The following is a 20325-nucleotide window of genomic DNA, read 5'->3' as shown; positions in this document are numbered from 1 at the left end:
AGTGTTTGGCTTTGAAAGTAATAGTGCCTCTATCAATACTTGCTAGGTATATGTGAAAAATATTAAATAGTTTATATGTTATTTCTCTTATTAACATGTTTGCCTGCAGTAAAATTGGAGGCCGATCTGTAACTTTAGATGAACACAATTATTTAACTGAGATGATCTTTATTCATGCTTCTCTCTATGTATTGCTTGCTTTGCACAGGAAGGAGTTGCAGGAGCTACAGAATCTTTACAAACAGAACAGTGCACATACAGCACAGCAAGCCGAGCTGATCCAGCAGCTTCAGGTTCTGAATATGGACACACAGAAAGTACTGAGGAACCAGGAAGATGTTCACACAGCTGAAAGTATATCGTATCAAAAAGTATGCTTTTATTCTGTCGTAAAAATGTAAATTTATATGCATGAACTTATAAAAATATATAGAATTCAAATTTTTGCACATTTCAACATTTCTTTATTACTCCCTTTTATTTGCTTCTTCAAAATTAAAAATGAAATATGGTTCAATTTGGTAATATTTAAAAGGATGTGAGTTTTCTTTATAGCTGTTAAAGCTGAAACATTTAAGATATATATGCAAATTTATTCTGTAGAATATTGTTTTTATAAATTGGAGTTTTGATATCTACTGTGAAACATACTAGGATTGCATCCTGCAGACCAGGAAGGATTTGGGGAATGGAATTTATTCATCAAGTATGATTCTAGTTTATGACCTAAAGCAGTCTTTCATTATAGAATTTGTGCATTATTTTATTGGCAAATCTGCACAAACACAAATGGGTATGCTGATGAGGTCTTCAGGATCAATATTTGCCAAGGATTTTTCTCTCTTTGTTTTGTGTGTTTAAGTAGTCATTTTACTTTATAGTTGTTTAAGGAGCCCCTCAAGAAGTCTTACCCAGCTGAACAGGTATGCTGACTGATTCAGCAGCAATAATTATAGCTAGCAATTAAAAAATGCTTTTATTGAAGTTTTTGTTTAGTATATATATTTATAGAAATGACTTAGTTTCTACATAGATCAACTCTCTGAGATTGATGTTATTACCTCTCAATAGTTGAAGCAGCCAAGGCTTAGAGAGGTTAAGCAGTATAATCTATGTTACTTGGGGTTTTTTCTATTTAAACTTACTCTTTTTCCAGAAAATGCTGATACTGTGAAAATTCAGTATCAGTAATTAATATGAAATGAAACTATTAAGTAAACCTTAAACACATATTTTCAAATGAAAAAAAAAACAAATGATGCTTCAAAACAGAGATTTTTTGACTAAATTCTGTGTTCCCTTCAAGTTTCCTTCAGGACGTGAATGGTACCACACATTAGGGCAGTGCCCATCCTCTTTGCTTTGAATAGAATATTTCCGTGCTTTTATTTTATATGGTGGGATTGCCCATTGTGTTTTGGTTTCTAAACCAGACTCCATTGCTAAATTGACTTGAAAAATTAGACATTATTGCTGCTGCTCCTGCTAAGTCGCTTCAGTCATGTCCAACTCTGTGCGACCCCATAGATGGCAGCCCACCAGGCTCCCCTGTCCCTGGGGTTCTCCAGGTAAGAACACTGGAGTGGGTTGCCATTTCCTTCTCCAATGCATGAAAGTGAAAAGTGAAAGTGAAGTCACTCAGTCGTGCCCGACTCTTAGCGACCCCATGGACTGCAGCCTACCAGGCTCCTCCATCCATGGGATTTTCCAGGCAAGAGTACTGGAGTGGGGTGCCATTGCCTTCTCTGAGACATTATTACTTAACTTCAATTTTTTCTCTTTTTCATTGTGTATGAATTTAGCACAAACATTTCTCCCTTAATTTTCTATAGAAAGCCCCCAACTCATCGCAGTTTGTATTAAAATGTATCTTTAGGGTTGCTTGTTGTTAAAGTTCATAATGCTTTTCTCTCATGTGCAAATACTTTTGGTGTTTCTCCTCTCAGCAAGAAAGAACTTGGTAAGGTGGAAGAAAAAGGCAGTATTTCTTTTGCTATTTACTTTTTCAATCTTTTGTTCTAAGATTCCTTGTTCAGTCTTGCTTAACTTAAAATTTAAGATAGATTGTTTAAGTCTTAATTCTAATTTTTGGTTGATTTTCCTTTGCAGCCTTTGCAGAAAGCAATCATTTTTTAAAAATAACCTACCTGAGAACTTTAATAGATTCAGTATCATTTCACATAACTGAATACTTAAACACTTTTATTTAAAGTGATTATTACCAAAGTAATACATGCTTGTGATACATTTTACAAAAATTCAAAGGTGTGTAAAAAAAAAGTTCTTTGCCCTTCTGCCTGAAGCCCTTGCCCCAGACTTTATTGTTCTTAATATTTGAGGGTGTATCCTAGAGTTCCTCTGGAAGAACAGAATATTTTAAAATTATATCACCTTTTAAATTATGTAAAATTTACATGAATATATTGTTATAAAAGTTGAAATGATATAGAAGTACTGATAAAGCTAGTGTAACAATTTGAGTTCTCTTCCATTCAACTCAGTTCATTTTGTTTCCTTCCCCAGGGGTAATCATCTAAATAGTCATTCCAGACCTTTTCCATGTATTATATACTGTGTATCTGTGTGCCTATACACATAGCACCAATCAAACTACTTGATATTTTAAATATTAATTTGCTGTTTTACTGTCCTTAAACTTGTTTTCAAATTATATGCTTTGGGTCTATTTCCATGATGGTATGTATAGCGCTTGCTCTCCTCCTTGTCCTCTCCATGCTCCAGTAGGTGCATGTAAAGTACAGTGTGGATTTACCAGCATTTAACTTGATGATTACCAAGGTCTCCGTCTTCAAGTTTTTATTATATACGTGACTACAGAAAGAGGTGTTCCCCATCTCTTTGACAGCGTCTGTTTTTCCCTACTGGATCATTTATAACTATATATATATATATATATATAACTATATATATATAACTATATATACACACACACATACACATGCTGTTATGTTTCTGATCTGCATGGAAGAACAGAACAATTAATCAACAGCAAAAAGCTTTGTTGACCTTACTATATCCCTTTCCCTCTCTTCCTTTTGCTCCTTTTCCAGCAGTATTCCTTAAAAGAGTTATCTTATTTCAAAATTCTCTTCTTCCATTCTCTTTTGAACTTATTCCAATCAAGTTTTTGCCACTTTCACTTCACTAAAATTCCTCTTTTCAAAATCATTTGTGTCTCTCACATTGCTGAATTCAGTTGTCTTCTGGCAGTCTTCATCTTGCCTTACTTATCAGCCACATTGTCACAGTTTATAACTCTGTCCTTTGAAACACTTTTTTTTTCTCCTGCCTGACAACACATGACAGTTGTGTGATTTTGTTCCTTCAATGTCTAACTGTTCCTTTTCTGTTTCTTTCTGCTGCTGCTAAGTTGCTTCAGTCGTGTCCGACTCTGTGCAACCCCATAGACGGCAGCCCACCAGGCTCCCCCGTCCCTGGGATTCTCCAGGCAAGAACACTGGAGTGGGTTGCCATTTCCTTCTCCAATGCATGAAAGTGAAAAGTGAAAGTGAAGTTGCTCAGTCGTGTTCGACTCTTTGCGACCCCATGGACTGCAGCCCACCAGGCTCCTCCATCCATGGGATTTTCCAGGCAAGAGTACTGGAGTGGGGTGCCATTGCCTTCTCCGATTTTGTTTCTAACAAGAAGCAATTAAATTCATACCCAAAGTGATTTTATCCACTCACCTAGGCTTTCAAAATCAAACTGCTCTATGCTGATGACTCTTAGTTTTGATTGGCTACCCTGGATTTCTTCCATGAACTCTAGGAAAGAGTATATCTAATTGCCTGCTTAGCATCTTTTAACTTGATGCCTAATAGGCATCTCAAACTTGATATATTCAAAACTAAGCTATTGTCTGTTCTGCCTTCAAAGCCTGTCTGGAATCCTACTACTTCCCCCTATTCCTGCTATGACCACTAACTTCTATTTCCTGAATGATTGTAATAGTTGTCTACTTTGTTTCTTTGCTCCTGACCTTACACACTTTGAGTTCATTCTCAACATAGATGCCAGAATGTCCTTGCTGAAACTTGGTTAGTCACATCAAGTCAATCCTCTCTTAAACTCTATCTATTGGTTTCCTGTCTGATTGAAAGTAAAATCTGAGTTCTTACTACATACACCCTGTGAGATGCTAGATGATCTGGCTCTGCGTTAATCTCTGTGATCTCCTCTTTACTTTCTCTTCTTAGACTCTCCACTTTGATCACGTTTAACTTTGTTTTTTCGCCTGAACATACCAGGTATTCTTCACCTTCAAGGTCTTTGTATGTGGTTCCATTGCCTGAAATCTCTTTCCCCAGTTATCTGCATAGATGACCTGTTTACTGTCTTTATTCTTAACCTCTCATAGCTTAAATCTGTTTGATAACAGACATTAAATAGGAAGTATAATAATGATACATGTTCTAATAGTAGTAGGAAGAATGGGAACATACCTGGGGTAGGTTATTAGTTTAGGGATAGAAAAGGACTCTCCTTGATGAAGTGATATCAATGATGTTTATTCTGAGAAGATAAGACATCAATGAGACAGATTTCTTATAACTCTTCTATGTGAACTATGGCCAAAGCCATAAATTTCCTAGTGAGTCAGTGTTTTTAAATTTGGAGAGGTAGAGCTTCTATACTCCTATTGGAATATATATTATAATCTGAACTTTGATCTGATGTACTTTTGAAACCACATATACCTTCCCCCCAGGATTATGATTGTCCTTTCCAAGAATCATTATCTATAATAATGGGAGATGTGATGGAAATATGTTTTGTTTATGAATAGCATGGAGGCAAATATATTATTTAAGCTGAGGTATGAACGTAAGTCACCTCCAGCAACAATATATTAATAATGGTGAACATTTATTGAGCTTACTTATATCAGCCACTGGGAAAAGGGCTTTTGCCTCACTATTTAAGCCCCACACCCACCCTGTGTGGTATATTAATATAGGTATCCTTTTTTAAAAAAAATAGATCTAGTAACTGAGTCTTGGAGTATTGTCTAAAGTCAAACAGCTACCAGTAGCAGAACTCAAATCTAGCTAAGTTTGAGTCCAGAACTCACAATATTAAACTGTATTATAAAGCCTATAAAATATTCAGTTATACATAGAATAATGTGGTTTTGTCCTTAATGGGTCTGTAATAGATTTTATAAGCTTGCATTATTCATTCTACTCAAAATTCTTTCAGTGATTAATATCTTTTAATGTTGGAGAATTTGTCTTGATATCTAAGTTAAATGTTATTCAAAAAAATTCCATTGCATTCTTTTTCATGAAAGGGGAGCCTAGCCTATTACCATCCTCTGTAAAAAGAGCCCTTACCAGTATTCTTTAGCTAGTGTTTCTCCTGAGTGTACAAGTTTGATTTTCTCTATTTTGCTACAGCATTGCAGCTTTAAATTTTTTGACCTGCAGATTTTTTTTTATTAGACTTGGTCCCCCTACCCCTAAAATATTTCAGCTATGGAGTTAAGGATTTATAAATTTGGGAATGATCACATTATTTTATTTATCATCAATAAACAGTATGCTACTTTTCAGACTTCCAGTGTTCATTTACATCAAACTTACATTCTAATCCTAGAACATTTTACTTAATACTTGTCTTTATTTCTTTTCCACATGTAGTTTTCTAGATTTTTTTCAATAAATTTGAGTAATCAAGTAGTCCATACAACAATGAAAGGAAATTGTTTACTTACAAATTAAGATTTGTAAATATGTTTTCACATAAATTAATTGGACCTAGCTGTAAGTCTCAGGTGAGTTGAATTCAAAAAAATACTGCATTAATAGTTTATCTCCAGTTTCTCCTAAGTTTACTTCTCTAAGAGTTATGTTTTCTTAAATTTCTGTTTCTACTGGAGCTTCGCTGTTTCTTCTGTTCTCTTAATTCTCCTTTCTGTCTTTTTTCCCTCTCATTTCCCTTCCTTTTTTCTCACTTATTAAGGTGATTTATATCATAGTATTTATTTTATTATCTGAGAAAAACACTTGCCTTCAGTGATAGGATAAATGGAATGAGGAAGGGAGACAAAAGTTAGAAGAGCAAAGAAAAAATTTTTGAGCCCAGGAAAGAGGTTTTTCACGAGGTCTCCATAACAAATCATTAGTCTCATACATAGATTTACCTAACACGTAATGTGGGGGCTTCTCTAGAAGAGAACACCCATCAAGAGGAATAAAAATAAGCTAATATGTTTTCTTCCTTTGAGCATGCTGTAACCATTTATATAAGTTTTAATAGTTTTCCTGCCTTTGCATGTCATCTATATATATATATATATGTGTGTGTGTGTGTGTGTGTGTGTGTATGGTTTAAATATAGATGAAAATTGTATCAGCATTTTCATCTTCTTGATAATCTAACATGTTTGGAGGTACTAAGTATGTATTTTATCAGTTTTTATTCTATTTAATGATAATTACATGAGTAATGAGCTAATATCAGTCTAGGAAAATAAAGAGTTAGGTTATATACACTTTTAGATTAAACTGCATGTTAAATCAGTCTTCTCTTCTCATTTTGTGCTATAAACAGATATAGTTTTCACTTGTAAAATTTACTGTCTCAGTCAGAATAGCAAATAGTATACTTATGTGGAAACTATTCTTCTTGAAATTTGATCGTTGGGTCCCAAAGCTTTTACATTTCCAAAATTTTTAAGGTAAATAATATATCATCTTGTTCCTCAACACTAATAAAAATATGAGAGGATGAGTACTTCAGTCTAAGCCCCTGAAAATTAAAGGGCTTGGTGTGTGGGGTGCTATCTCTGGAGGTAACTTGCTTTATGTCCTCTAGTGAGCCTGTTAATGTTTTTTCACTTTAATTTCTTCAACAAAAAAGAACATGAAGAACAGTAAGTGTAGTAAATTGTTATGTATTATAATGATTGATACTTCTAAAGTACATATGGGAATCTATGATTAAATATTTATAGGCCAGAATCTTCCCAAAGATTCTGATCTATTCCAGCTTTTTGGACTATTAGAGGAAAGTGCCTCTCTGGAAACTTCTGAAAATGATTGTGATTGCTAATAGAGAAAAAGGATGCCTATCAGGATTCCAAAACCTATGCAGATGAATGCATTTTTTGTGTTAGCTAATTTACTCACTTGAGAACAGTTTTTTTACTCACTCTGCTGTTATTAATGGGTTGAGAGTAAGATGGTGTCTAACAACGGAACCAAAACGTCCTAAACCTCTGCCTTTTTGTAGAATCTCCTAGAGAAACAAACATTCTGTCATCCTGAGGCTTTGTCCCCAAAAACACTTTAGAAATAAAAATAGCCTCCTTGAAGGCTTTTCTGGCCACGTTTACTGGTGGACTGGAGACGAGAATTAAAAATGGCTCTTTACTCAAAGTCCAGAGTTAAGTCATCTTTTTGCTATTTAACAAGTGAAGTGCCATCAAGAAAAGGGCAAGTAGGAGATGTGTATTTTGAGCAAGAATTAGGGAATAATAGTTTGTCCCAATTCCTGGAGTAAGGCTGGTCGGATTCATCTGTTTCAGGTTCTTAAAAGTTTTTATTTATTTATTTATTTTTTCACCTGCTGCTTGGAAGGATGGATATTTTCAGAGAATGTAGAGCGTGCCTTTGTGTCTAGAGTAACCCACCCAGTCATATGAGATCAAGCCAGGGCAGCTTCTGAATAGGAAGTACAACTGTGTAAATTTAATGGGTGAGAGAGCCAAATAGCAAACACAAGAGGAGCGCTGTTAGTCTTCAGTTTTGTGGAAGCAAGAAAGGAGAGAAGAGACAAGAGACATGAAGATAGAGCTTTTTTCCGTGAAGGAATAGGCCTAGGAGCCTTACATCTGTGAAGGAAGGTCCTAAGTCATAACACGCAAGAGAAGAGTACGCCACGTTTACAGATGGCAAGCAAATTGGTCCTCCTTCCTGATGACACACCATCATTACGCCCGCACATTGGGCAATGGGATGGAAACTGTTGCCAATCCTAACTGATGTTCCTGAGGTTCTTAAATTTTTGAAATCTGTAGATTCTTAATAGAATTTTACTGAGGTATAACTTGAAAACTGTATGTTTTAAAGTAATATTATGTCCTGTTATTTTCCTCCAAAAAGTTATGCAGATTAGGTAAAAACTGGTTAGTATTGATAAAGCATAGAAATAACAGGGAAAGGGGTTAAATAATCTTTAACTGAATAAGTGACTCTGTATGCTATTGGGCACTCATCCTAGCTTCAGTTCTTTCTGGTCAACTTAGTTCTTGTCTTTAGATTTTGCTTTTTTCTTTTCTACCCTGAACTCAATCATGGAAGCAGCAACACAGCACAGGTAGGTCACTGTAGGGCCCAATCTGATCCCTCCATCATTCCACAAAGCTGTCAGGCTCCTACTCTTTCTTCCCTTCTAGAATATCCGATAGTATCAGCCGTGGAAAGGACATTGGACATATTCCCTGGTATAAAGGTAATTGGAAGGGAAAAAGCACAAATTTTTATTCTGCAATACTTTATAAATCATAAAGACAACCCTTTCTTTATAAAAATTATTTTAGACTGACTTTAATGTGAAATGGGTTATTTAAAGTATTTATATTAATATAGAGGTATAATCTTTACAGAAAATAAAAAGTATATTGAACTAATTGTATATCAGAGGAGTGATTTGGAGGGTCTTATTTTTATGATAAAGTATATATCTGAAGAAAAGCATTTAAAAAAAGATTTCACAAATCTTTCCTTTTAAACTTAAAAAAGTAAACTATTGCATAGAAACAAAATATTCTGCCAACTTTTCTGTAGTTATGTTTCTTCACATGAAGCAGGGTCAACTAGTCTAAGATTCTCCCTGTCTTCAACTGGATAAGCAAACCTATAAACCTATTGTATTAACCTAATTGTATTAACATAATTAATACAATTGTATTAATTGTAATACAAATTGTTAATACAATATGTAACCTATTGTATTAACATAATTTTGAAATTCTGTCTTTGGGGATTTTCCTTTTGTTATAACCTCACTGACTCACTATTAGCCCTATTTTGCAGATATAATTCTTGGGTCACATTCCCAGGGTCATCAGCAAATATGTATATATATACACACACACAGATTTTGAAAAAATCAGAATCAGCTACTACAAATTGAATTATATATCATTAAATCACAATCATAAGTTAGGATTTTCATCACCAAGTAAGTTCGTTTGTATTGGAGGAATACCATTGTTTACCATGTATGACTCTCTGTGCCACCACATATATACCTTATACTGTCTCCCAGTCTTGATAAACCCTCAGTATAAATTTGTTTAATTCATATTGCCTTGAATTAAAAATTTTTAAATTATCTGTCATCACTTTGGAACACTGATTCTATTTTTATCACTCTGATCAAGGTCTTCAGTGATTTCCTGTTTTCTACAGGAACAAATCCATCTTCCTTAATCTGCCATTCAAGAGTCTATGCATTCCAGCTACAATCTCGTTGGCTGGCTTTGTCTCCTACTATTCCTTCTGCTGCTCCTCCTCTACTTTAGCAGTAGATGCTAGTTTTACTAAATGGGAATATATCAGTCAACTTTAATGAACTCTCAATAAAAGTTTATTTTTTTTTCTTTCAAATGTATATTTTGAGTCCAGTTAGGCTAATATAACTTACGTTTCCTGTTTCTTCCTACCACTGTACATAATTTTTTTTTTTTTTAGCATTTATTCTATCTTTAGAATGACTTTTTTGTTTTCATTCAGTTTCTATAATATCATTATGGCTCAGTTCAATTCCGTTCTTTTTCATGAAGATTAATATAGCTAGCTGAAAATGTTTATATGCCTATATTACAACTGGCTAGTAAAACATACTGTCTTTTTAACATCAATTGAAGTTTTATATTGGCATGTGGTTATATCATTTGGTTTCCCATTTGTTTATATATTGCTTTTCCTCTTAGACTATTAAGATAACTTGAGGGCAAGGAGTATGTCATATATAGACATATGTTGTTTGTATGTATATATAGATGTATTTATGGATCATTTATAAATTTGGATATATTTTTTAAAACAGCTTTACAATGAATTACATATTTGTTTTGAAACCACAAAATCAAGTGAAGCTATGCTCCGACAAAGTGTTGTTACTCTTCAGGATCAGCTATTTCAAAAAGAGCAAGAAAATGCTAAATTAAAAGAAAAGCTTCAGCAATCACAAGAAACACTCTATCCTTTACCTCGAGAATGTGATTCAGACCGCTCAGAACAGGTGAGAGGCATTTTCTAAAAATGTTTCTCTGTATAATATCATATTAAAGTATTTACTATAATTGACTGAAACACAAAAGTTAAATTTGCATGTATTAGAATATATGTGGCAGATTTGCATTGTGCTTTTATTGTACTCTGTAGAAATGAATATTTTATATGGTGTGGATTTGTGTAGAAATACAGGGGGTATCTGGTAGAGTTATTGGGTTGAAACATTTGGCTGATATATGATAATGAAAAGGAAATTAATAGGTCATGCCCATTTTGAGACTTTTTATTGAATGAGGTAATGGAATGAAAATCTGGAAGTCTCATAAAAGTACTTGCCTTAATTCCTGGTGTGTGGTGAGTGAGTGAGTACTGTGAAAGTTGCTCAGTCTTGTCCAACTCTTTGCAACCCCCTAGACTATACAGTCCATGGAATTCTCCAGGCCAGAATACTGGACTGGGTAGCCTTTCCCTTCTCCAGAGGATCTCTCCAACAAATTAATACCATTTAGTCTCAGTTCTGTCAGTGCCTTGATATATGATTTTGGGCAGATTAGTTGACTTTTCTACCTATTTCCTGTTCAATTAAGTGAGGTAGTACAAATGTACAGATAAATAAGCAGGTTTAGGATTCAAATAAACCTGGGATCAAATTGTAGCTCTGCCTATGAGCTTTGTGAACCTAAACTCATTTCTTAACCCTTTTAGCCAAAGTTTCTTTGCGGATAAAATATTGATATTAATGCTTTGTCATAGAGTTTTGTGAGGATTAATGAGATAATGCATGTCAAACGCAGAGCTTGTCATATAGAAAAGAGGTACCTCTTTCAGATAATTTTCAAGGTAACTTTCAGCTCTAAATATGTATTATTAAAAAATCTTACTCCTGTTACTTTATTTAATACACTCAGCATTTCTTTTAATTTTAGAATTTAAAGAAATGAAATTAACACAATTATATAATTGGAAACTTTAAAGTTTACTGGTGATCCTTTAATAATAGTTTTTCAACCCAGCATATTTTGTCTTGCTAACAAGCATTTTTAAAATTTGTATTGTATTATATTGTATTTTTTGGACATCAAGTGCACAAAACTGGATTAGTCATAAAATTTATATCATGACACAATATTATGTTACATGTATATTTATTTTGTCACTTTTTTAATTACCCTTGGTCCCACCAACTAATCCAAGGGTAGGAAATTACTGATAGCTTATATCTACTTGTATCCTTCACCCTTTACTGGTACTCTGATTCTCTCACCAGAGGTAACTACTGAACTATTTATCATTTTGATTATTTTTTATAAAGTTTTATTCCATAAAATTTTATGAGGAAGTAGAATATAGCTGTTTTGCCATTTATAAAAATGTATTAAATTATGCTGTTTCCTGGGTTTTGGCAATTTTCACTTATCACTGTATTAAGATTCATCTATGATCTTTAGTATAACTGTTCATTTATTTTTTACTGCTATAAAATACTCTGTGATTATATCATAACTACTTAGCCATTCATTTGTAGATGAGTATTAGGGTTATTTCCAGTTTTTTGCTCTTATGAATAATGCTACAATTGACATTTTTGTACGTGATTCTTAGCATACACATGCAGCATTTTTGTGAAATAAATATCTCAGGATAGAAATTCTAGGTTTAGGGTATGAATATATTACTTTCACAAAATGCTGGTCACTTATTTTTCAAAGTGTTTTTCATTTTACTTATACCAATAATGTATTTGGTTGATTTTCATCCTCACCACTTGGAATTGTCAGACTTAGTTTGTTGACAGCTGCTGAATTAGTATAAAACAATATTATTTTTAGCATCATGTCTTGATCACTGATAAAGCATATTTTTGTGATTACTAGCCAAGTGAGTGCCCTCTTCTGCAAAGTGTCTGTTTCTGTCTTTTATTCATTCTTCTATTGGCTTTTCTTTTTTTTTTACTGATTTTTAAATATTCTTTAAATGTTTTTGATATTAATCTCTCGTAGGTTAAATATGTGGCAACTATCTTCTCTTAGTGTGTACCTTGTCTTTTCATTTTCTTTAACATGTCATACATGACCAGAACTTCTTAATTTTAATTTAGGAAAAGTATTATTTTATCATTAGTGCTCATTTAAGAAATCCTTTCCTACTGCAAATACAGAAATATTTGTATCTCTGTTTTCTTCAAAAAGTTTTAAAGCTTTGCTTATATCATTTATATTTACAAATCATTTGGAATTGCGTTTCATATATAGTTTAAGGTAAGGATACATTTTATTTATTTATTTTTCCCCAAGTAATAGTCAGTGGATCAACCCACTGGATGATCCCTCTTTTTCCTGTGTAGTGTTGGGCTACCTCTCGTATATCCTATATTTTATTTAATTTCATTGAATATTTTATTTTATTTTATTTAGACTTTCTTTCTAGACTGTTTTCTCTGTATTCTTAGACAGTGTTACATCATCTTAATTAGCATAGCTTCATAGTAAGTCTTTATATTTGATATATCCACTTTCTTACTATTCTTTAAAGTGTCTTGGCCATGTTGGCACTTAGCACTTAAATATATCTTTAAGAATAATTTATAGTTTCATGAAAACACTGTTGAGATTTTTTGTAAACAGTTTTACTGAAGGGTAACATACAAACAGTAAAGTACAAACCTTAAGTGTATAACTCAATGACATTTCACAAATGGAATACATCGATATAATACTATTCAGATAAAGAAATAGAATATTACCAATATTCAATAAACCTCCATAATTTTCGCAATAAGTAGCAACCCCTACAACATAACCACTGTTTTTACTGCTATCATCATTGATTAGTTTTGCTTATTTTTGAAACTTAATAGTATTTCACCTTTAAACACTCTATATGCTGTGGGTTTTTTGTAAATATCCTGTATCACATTAGGAAGTTCCTGTCTTTCATAGTTTGATGGAAGCTTTTCATGAACAGGTATTGATTGTGTAGAGTGCATCTTTTTTTTAAATTAATTTATTTTTTATTGAAGGATAATTGCTTTACATAATTTTGCTGTTCTCTGTCAAACCTCAACATGAATCAGCCATAGGTATACATATATCCCCTGCCTTGTGAAACTCCCTCTCATGTCCCTCCCCATCCCACCCCTCTAGGTTGATACAGAGCCCCTTTTTGAGTTTCCTGAGCCATACAGTAAATTCCCGTTGGCTGTATATTTTACATATAGTAATGTAAGTTTCCATGTTACTCTTTCCATACATCTCACCCTCCCCTCCCCTCTCTCTGTGTCCATAAGTCTATTCTGTATGTCTGTTTCTCCATTGTTGCCCTATAAATAAATTCATCAGTACCATTTTTTTAGATTCCATATATATGTGTTAGAATACAGTATTTATCTTTCTCTCTCTGACTCACTTTACTCTGTATAATAGGTTCTAGGATCATCCACCTCATTAGAACTGACTCAAATGCATTCCTTTTTATGGCTGAGTAATATTCCATTGTGTATATATACCACAACTTCTTTATCCATTCATCTGTCGATGGACATCTAGGTTGCTTCCATGTTCTGCTGCTGCTGCTGCTAAGTCGCTTCAGTAGTGTCCGACTCTGTGTGACTCCGTAGACGGCAGCCCACCAGGCTCCCTCATCCCTGGGATTTTCCAGGCAAGAACACTGGAATGGGTTGCCATTTCCATCTCCAGTGCATGAAAGTGAAAAGTGAAAGTGAAGTCACTCAGTCGTCTCCGACTCTTAGCGACCCCATGGACTGTAGCCCCCTAGGCTCCTCCATCCATGGGATTTTCCAGGCAAGTGTACTGGAGTTGTAAATAGTGCTGCAGTGAACAATGGGATACATGTGTTACAGTGCATCTTTTACAGTGATGCTAAGGCTTTTCTTATGTATTCTGTTAGGTGGTTTATTACATTTATTGCTTTTCAATTATTAACTCAGTTTTGTACTTTTGAAATAAACCCAACTTCATTGTAATATTTTTTTATTTTCATATTGCTGGATTCAATTTGATAATATTTTTGTTAGGATTCTTGCATCTGTATTTATGAGGGATATTGGGCTTTTCCTTTCTTGAATGTTTCATGTTAGATTTTGATATTAAGTTGATCCTGGTGTCCTAACTTGAATTACAAAGTGTTCTCTTTTTCAGTTTACTAGAAGAGTTTGTATAAGACTATTTCTTTCTTATTAAATACTGAATGCTTTCCTTCTTACATAAGGAACAAGTCAATTATATTCAGCATTACACTGGAGATTCTAACTAGTACAATAAGGCAAGAAACAAATAAAATCATACTAATTAGAAATAAGGAAGTAAAACTCTTTTTATTCACAGAACCTGAGCATCCGTATAGAAAGCCTACTGAGTCTATGATGAAGCTCCTAGAAATAGTAAGTAAATTTAGTGGTGTTGCAAGATATAACATCAATTTACAAAACTCAATTATATATCTAAATATTAGAGACAAATAATTAGAAATTGAAATTTAAGAGGACCATTTATAATAACATCAAAGCCTGTGTAATAATTAAGAATGAATTTGACAAAATGTGCCCCAGACTTGTACAGTGAAAAGTACAAAACGTACCAGAGTGAAATTATAACACATATATAAGTGGACAGCTATCAGTTCTCCCCCAATTGATCTATTATGTAATCACAATAAAAATTCCAGGAGGCTGTATTTTCTAGATAAGTATAAGCCAAGACTAGAATTTATAAGGAAATGCAAGGGAACTAAAAGAACAAAATCAAGTATAATAAAAAATAAAGTTGGACTTACACTACCCAATTTTGAGACATATTTATCAAGCTAAAAAATCAAGATGGTGGGTGTGGTGTTCACATGAAGACTGACAAATAATTGATAAAACAGAATACAGTCCAGAAAAATACCCACTAGTATATGTCTCTTTACCTCATGAAATGTAGTGTAAGTCACTTTGTTCTTTTTAAAGAATTCTCTGTATAACCTTGCTCTTAGTATTAGCTTGTCAGTTTTACAAATAAATATTCAGTTAGAAATGTTTCTAGTTTCCCTTGCGATTTTCTTTTTGCCCCTTTAGTTATTAGGAGATATGTTTTTTACTTTTGAAATAAAGTGTTTTTCTCCTTGTATATCTTATTTTTATTCACTTCAAATATACTTCTATTATGGTCAGAGATAGTACTCTATAGTATTAGTGTATTTGGAAATTTATTGAGACTTGTTGTATGTCCCAGCATATAGTTTTGATGAACTTACTGTTGATATCTGAAAATAATATGTGATTTGCATATTGGCTTGAGTTTCCCTTAAATATCAGTATTAATTATGTCATTGTGGTTGGTAGTGTTCAGATCTTATGTATTTAGTGATTTTTATCCTTAGGTTTAAATCAGCTTTTCTGTCAGTTGCTGAGAGAAAATCTTACAGTATGATTGTTTTTCTCTTTAATTTTGTCAACATTTGCTTCATGTATTTTGAAGCTGTTTTACTAGGGGCATACGTATTTATAATTGTCATGTCTTTATAATTAATTGAGCCCTTTGCTGTTGTAAAATGTTACTTTTAACTATAATAATACTCTGTTGATTTGAAATCAAATTTTATGATGTTAATTTAATCAGTCTTTTTAATGGTTACATTTTCCTTGGTAGTATACCTTTTCCCATGGACAGAGGAGCTTGGTGGACTGCATGCAGTCCATGAGGTTGCAAAGAGTCAGACATGACTGAGCCACTTCACTTACACTTTATACCTTTTCCCATTCTGTAAATTTCCATCCATAGGTGTCTTAGTATTTAAAGTGTACATAGTTAGATACGGTTTCTATTCATTCTAGCAGTTTTCCTTTTCATCACAATGTTAATGCATTTAAATTTAATATGATTATTTATATGGTTTTGTTTAGGTGTACCATCTTAGCATTTGTATTCCATTTGTCCTGTTTTTTGGTTCCTCTGTTCCTAGTTCCTTCCTATTTTTCTGGGTTATTTGACTATTTATATATATATATTTTAAAGTAGTTTTAAAATGTCACTTTTCTGTATTCTGGACTCCAGTGTTTCTGACAGCGTAACTGGGAATTTGTTTCCTTGTTACCAACAGTTAAATGTTATGTGTCAGTTTTGTCTGGATTTTTTCCCCTCAATATTTAACATTTGATATTAAGCATTTTTACTCTGATGTTCCCAAGTATGATTTTCATTGTGGTCATCCTTCTTGCAGTTTGATGAGCTTCTTGATTTCTGTAAATAATACTTTTTTTTTTTTTTTTTTTTTTTACTGATTTGGGGAAATTTTTGACATTATTTTGTCAAACATTTTTCTGACCTCTCTCTTTTCCTTTTGAAGATTCCCATTTTACTTACCTAAGACTTTTCAACATTACCCTGAAGACTGATGAGTCTCTCTTCAGTTTTTAAAATCTTCCAATCTGTGTTCTTTGGTTATTTTATATTAATTTTTATTCAAGTTAACTGATATTTCTGTTATCTCCAATTTTTCTATAGGTCTTTTCTGTGAATTATTCTATAAATATTGTACATTTCAGTTCTAGAATTTTCATTTGATTCATTACTGTATTATGTATGTATCTGTGAAGTTTTCCTATTTAATCTTACAAGCACATTTTTTTTTTCTTTTGGTCCCTATTATAATAGTTAAAGTAGATTCTTTAAAATCATTATACTTTTAATTATATCTTTTGGGTCTTCTTGGATTTAATTACATAGTGATTTTCCTTTGCTTTAAATACAGGTCATATATTAATGTTTTGTCTGTGTCTAACAATTTTGGATTATTTAATGTATATAGTAACAGATATTTTATAGAAATTCTGCTTTCTGACATGTTACAGTACTCATAAGTTCTGAAATTCTTCCCTCCAGCTGCCTCCCTTCCTCTCTTTCTCTCAGAATTTAAATAAGTTAACCACCAAGCCCTGATTTCCTTCAGATGGAAACAGTTAAATTGCTTTTAAGTTCTTTTAATCTTATCTGGTTGCTTAGAGTCTTTGCCGTGTGTCAATACTTTAGGTATCAGTCATAGTTTTGACTTTCACCCTTCTAGAATTTCCCTTCTTTCTAGCTACAGTGGTGGACTCAAACTTTGTCCTGAACTTCTTCAAGGCAGTAAAACTTAAAGTTACTATTGGAATTTTAGCCTCCCTACATCATGTCTAGTATCAGCCTCTCTTGGATAAAAATTCACAAAAATGAGGAACTTACTCAGAATATTCTGTTTTTCCAGTATCAGTTCTTGTTCAGATTCTTCCTGTATTTGATCATTCTCTGTTACCTTCAGATAGTTGTTTTTATATTTTGCTCAGAGTTGAAATAGTTTTATGCAGGAGATTAAACCTGATAGAAATCTACTCAGCTATTACTGTAAATGGAACTTCCCAGTCATTCACTTTTTAGAGTGTATTTTAACTAACTTACTTAACTTACTTCAGGGTGTATTTAATTTTTCACACAATGCAAGAAACTTAATACATTCTGACTCTTTTGTCTCACCTGTTTTGCTGTTGTTATCTTATATTTTAATCCTACATATATTCTTATTCTGTAAGACATTATTATTTAAAAAATCAGTATTCACTGAGAATTTTTATCCCTTTGGAAGCTCTTCATTCATTTCTGCAATTCTGTGTTTCCCCCTAGGATCTTTTGCCTTAAGCATTTTTTAAAAGTTACTTTTTTTTTTTTTTTTTAAGTGATGATCTGCTGACAGTGAGTTCCCTTGTTTTATATTTATTAGAGAATGCCTCTTGCCTTCATTTCTGACTGGTATTTTCGGGTGGTTAGAATTGCAGAATTTTTTTTTTTCTTTATTTTAAAGTTGATACTCCTTGTCTTCTGGCTTCCATATTTTGAGTTGAAAAGGCAGCTCTCTCTCCTTTGAAAGTAATGTATCCATTCTCTGAATGTTGTTGTTGTTTAGTGGCTAAGTTGTGTTTGACTCTTTTGTTACCCCATGGACTATAGTCCACCAGACTCCTCTCTGTCCATGGGATTTCCCAAGCAAGAATGGTGAAGTGGGTTGCTGTTTCCTACTCCAATTCTCTGATTAACTTTTCATGTTTTCTCTATTTTTGGTTTTCAGTGGTTTTAATATGTGTGCTGGTATTTCTGATTTTTTTGTGCTGTCAAGTTTATATAAAGTTTTTTCTTCCTGAATAGGGTTTTTTGAATTCTTGGAAAATTCCTGCTAAATACCTCTTCAAATATGACTTCTACATATTCTTTCTTTCCAGTTCTTGTGAGATTTCAGTTTCATATTAGACCATTCCACCATGTGCTCTGTATCTTTGATGACTCTTTAGTATCTTCAAAGGTTTTTTTTTCCCTCTTTATATCGACCTTTAACTTTCTTCAGTTCGTTCATTCTCTCCTCTGTTATGGGTAGTCTGATGTTGTATCCATCTATTAAATTCTTGAATAGAATATATATTCAATTTTTGTTGGATGAAGTGTCCTAATTGTCTGTGAGATCTATTTGACTTGCAGTGTTTTTCAAGTCTTGCATTTTCTGCTTATCTTCTGTCTAGTTGTTCTACCCTTTATTATTTGCCTATTTCTTTCTTCAGTTCTGTTCATTTTTGCTTGACACATTTTGGGGCTCTGCTTTTAAATGCATATACATTTATAACTGGAATATCTTTTATTTAGAATATATTGGAATATTTTGTATCTTCTTAGAATATATTCTTATATTTATCATTTTTAAATGTCATCTTTATCTATAGTGACAATTTTTGTCTAAAGTCTTATTTTGTCTGATATAATTTAATTTCCTCTCCACGTTGAGATGTAAATAACATATAACATTGTATTAATTCAAAGTGTACAACATACTGATTTCCTGTCAAAATGTTTGCCACAATAAGTTTAGTTAACGTCTGTGACCTCACTCAGTTACAATTTATTTCTTTTGCTGAAAACAGTTCACCTGATACTATAACAACATTGTTAATTGGCTATACCCCAATACAAAATGTTTTTGGTGTTAAAAAAAAAAAGTCTCTCTTAAGCAAGTTACAGAAATAGGATGTTGTTAACTATAGTCACCATGCTGTATGTTGTATCCTTATTACATATTTATCTTAGAATTGGAAGTTTGTACTTTTTAATCACTTCACACTTTATCCCCAGCCCCTGCCACCAGTCTCTGGCAACTGCCTATCAGTTCTCTCTTTCTGTAAGTTTTTCTTAGGTTCCATTTCTTCATAATTCAGTCACGGAGAGTTGTATATTTCTAGGAATTTATCTGTTCCTTCTGAGTTGTCCTTTTTGGTGTATAAATTGTTCAGAGTCATCTCTCATGATCCTTTGTATTTCTGTGGTGTCAGTTGTAACATCTTGTCTTTCACTTCTAATTTTCTTATTTGAGTTCTCTTTTTTCTTGTTAAGTCTAGCAAAGTTTTATGAATTGGTTTATGCTTTTTAAGAAACAGCTCTTTGTTTCATTGATCTTCTTAGTTGTCCTTTTAATCTCTATTTCATTTGTTTCTGTTTTGATCTTTCTTTCTTCATTCTACTAACTTTGGGTTTAGGTTGTTCTTTTCTTCTATTCTTTGAGATATAAAGTTAGAATGTTCTTTAGAGCTGTTTTTTTTTTTTCTTAATATAGGTGTTTATCATTATGAACTTCCTTAAGACTGCTTTTGCTGCATCCCATACATTTTGTATACTGTATTTCCTTTTGTGTTTGTCTCAAGATATTTTAAATTTTTTATTTTGATTTATTTTTTAATCATTGGCTGCTCAGTATCATTTTGTTTATAATCTCCACATATTTTTGAATTTTCCAGTTTTTTGTTTATAATTTCTTGTTTTATACTATTACAATTGAAAAGGATGCTTGATATGATTTCACTCTTATAAAATTCATTAAGACTTGTTTTACGGCCTAACATAGGATCTATCCTGGGGAATTACACATGCCCTTAAGAAGACTATGCATTCTTGAATATGTATTCTTATGCTTTTGGCTGGAACCTTCTGTACATATGTGTAAGATTCCTCTGGTCTAATGTATCATTTAAGTTCAATGTTTCCCTTTGACT

At 32.8% G+C, this 20325-nt stretch overlaps 1 protein-coding gene across 5 annotated transcripts in view; it reads left to right on the top strand.

Annotated features, from left to right (window-relative positions):
• CNTLN (centlein) overlaps positions 1-20325 on the top strand; it is a 352381-nt gene that overhangs the window by 152700 nt on the left and 179356 nt on the right. For 4 of the 5 annotated variants that reach the window (XM_019965900.2, XM_070794501.1, XM_070794503.1 and 1 more), the window contains 2 exons: positions 209-371; positions 10078-10272. In XM_019965900.2, the coding sequence (XP_019821459.2) occupies positions 209-371; positions 10078-10272 (358 nt within the window). The remainder of the gene's footprint in view (positions 1-208; positions 372-10077; positions 10273-20325) is intronic. The other variant, XM_070794502.1, reaches the window with a different exon arrangement.

The sequence above is a fragment of the Bos indicus genome, chromosome 8, assembly GCF_029378745.1.
Source record: "Bos indicus isolate NIAB-ARS_2022 breed Sahiwal x Tharparkar chromosome 8, NIAB-ARS_B.indTharparkar_mat_pri_1.0, whole genome shotgun sequence".
Lineage (NCBI taxonomy): Eukaryota > Metazoa > Chordata > Mammalia > Artiodactyla > Bovidae > Bos > Bos indicus.
This window is presented reverse-complemented; position numbering and strand designations above follow the sequence as displayed.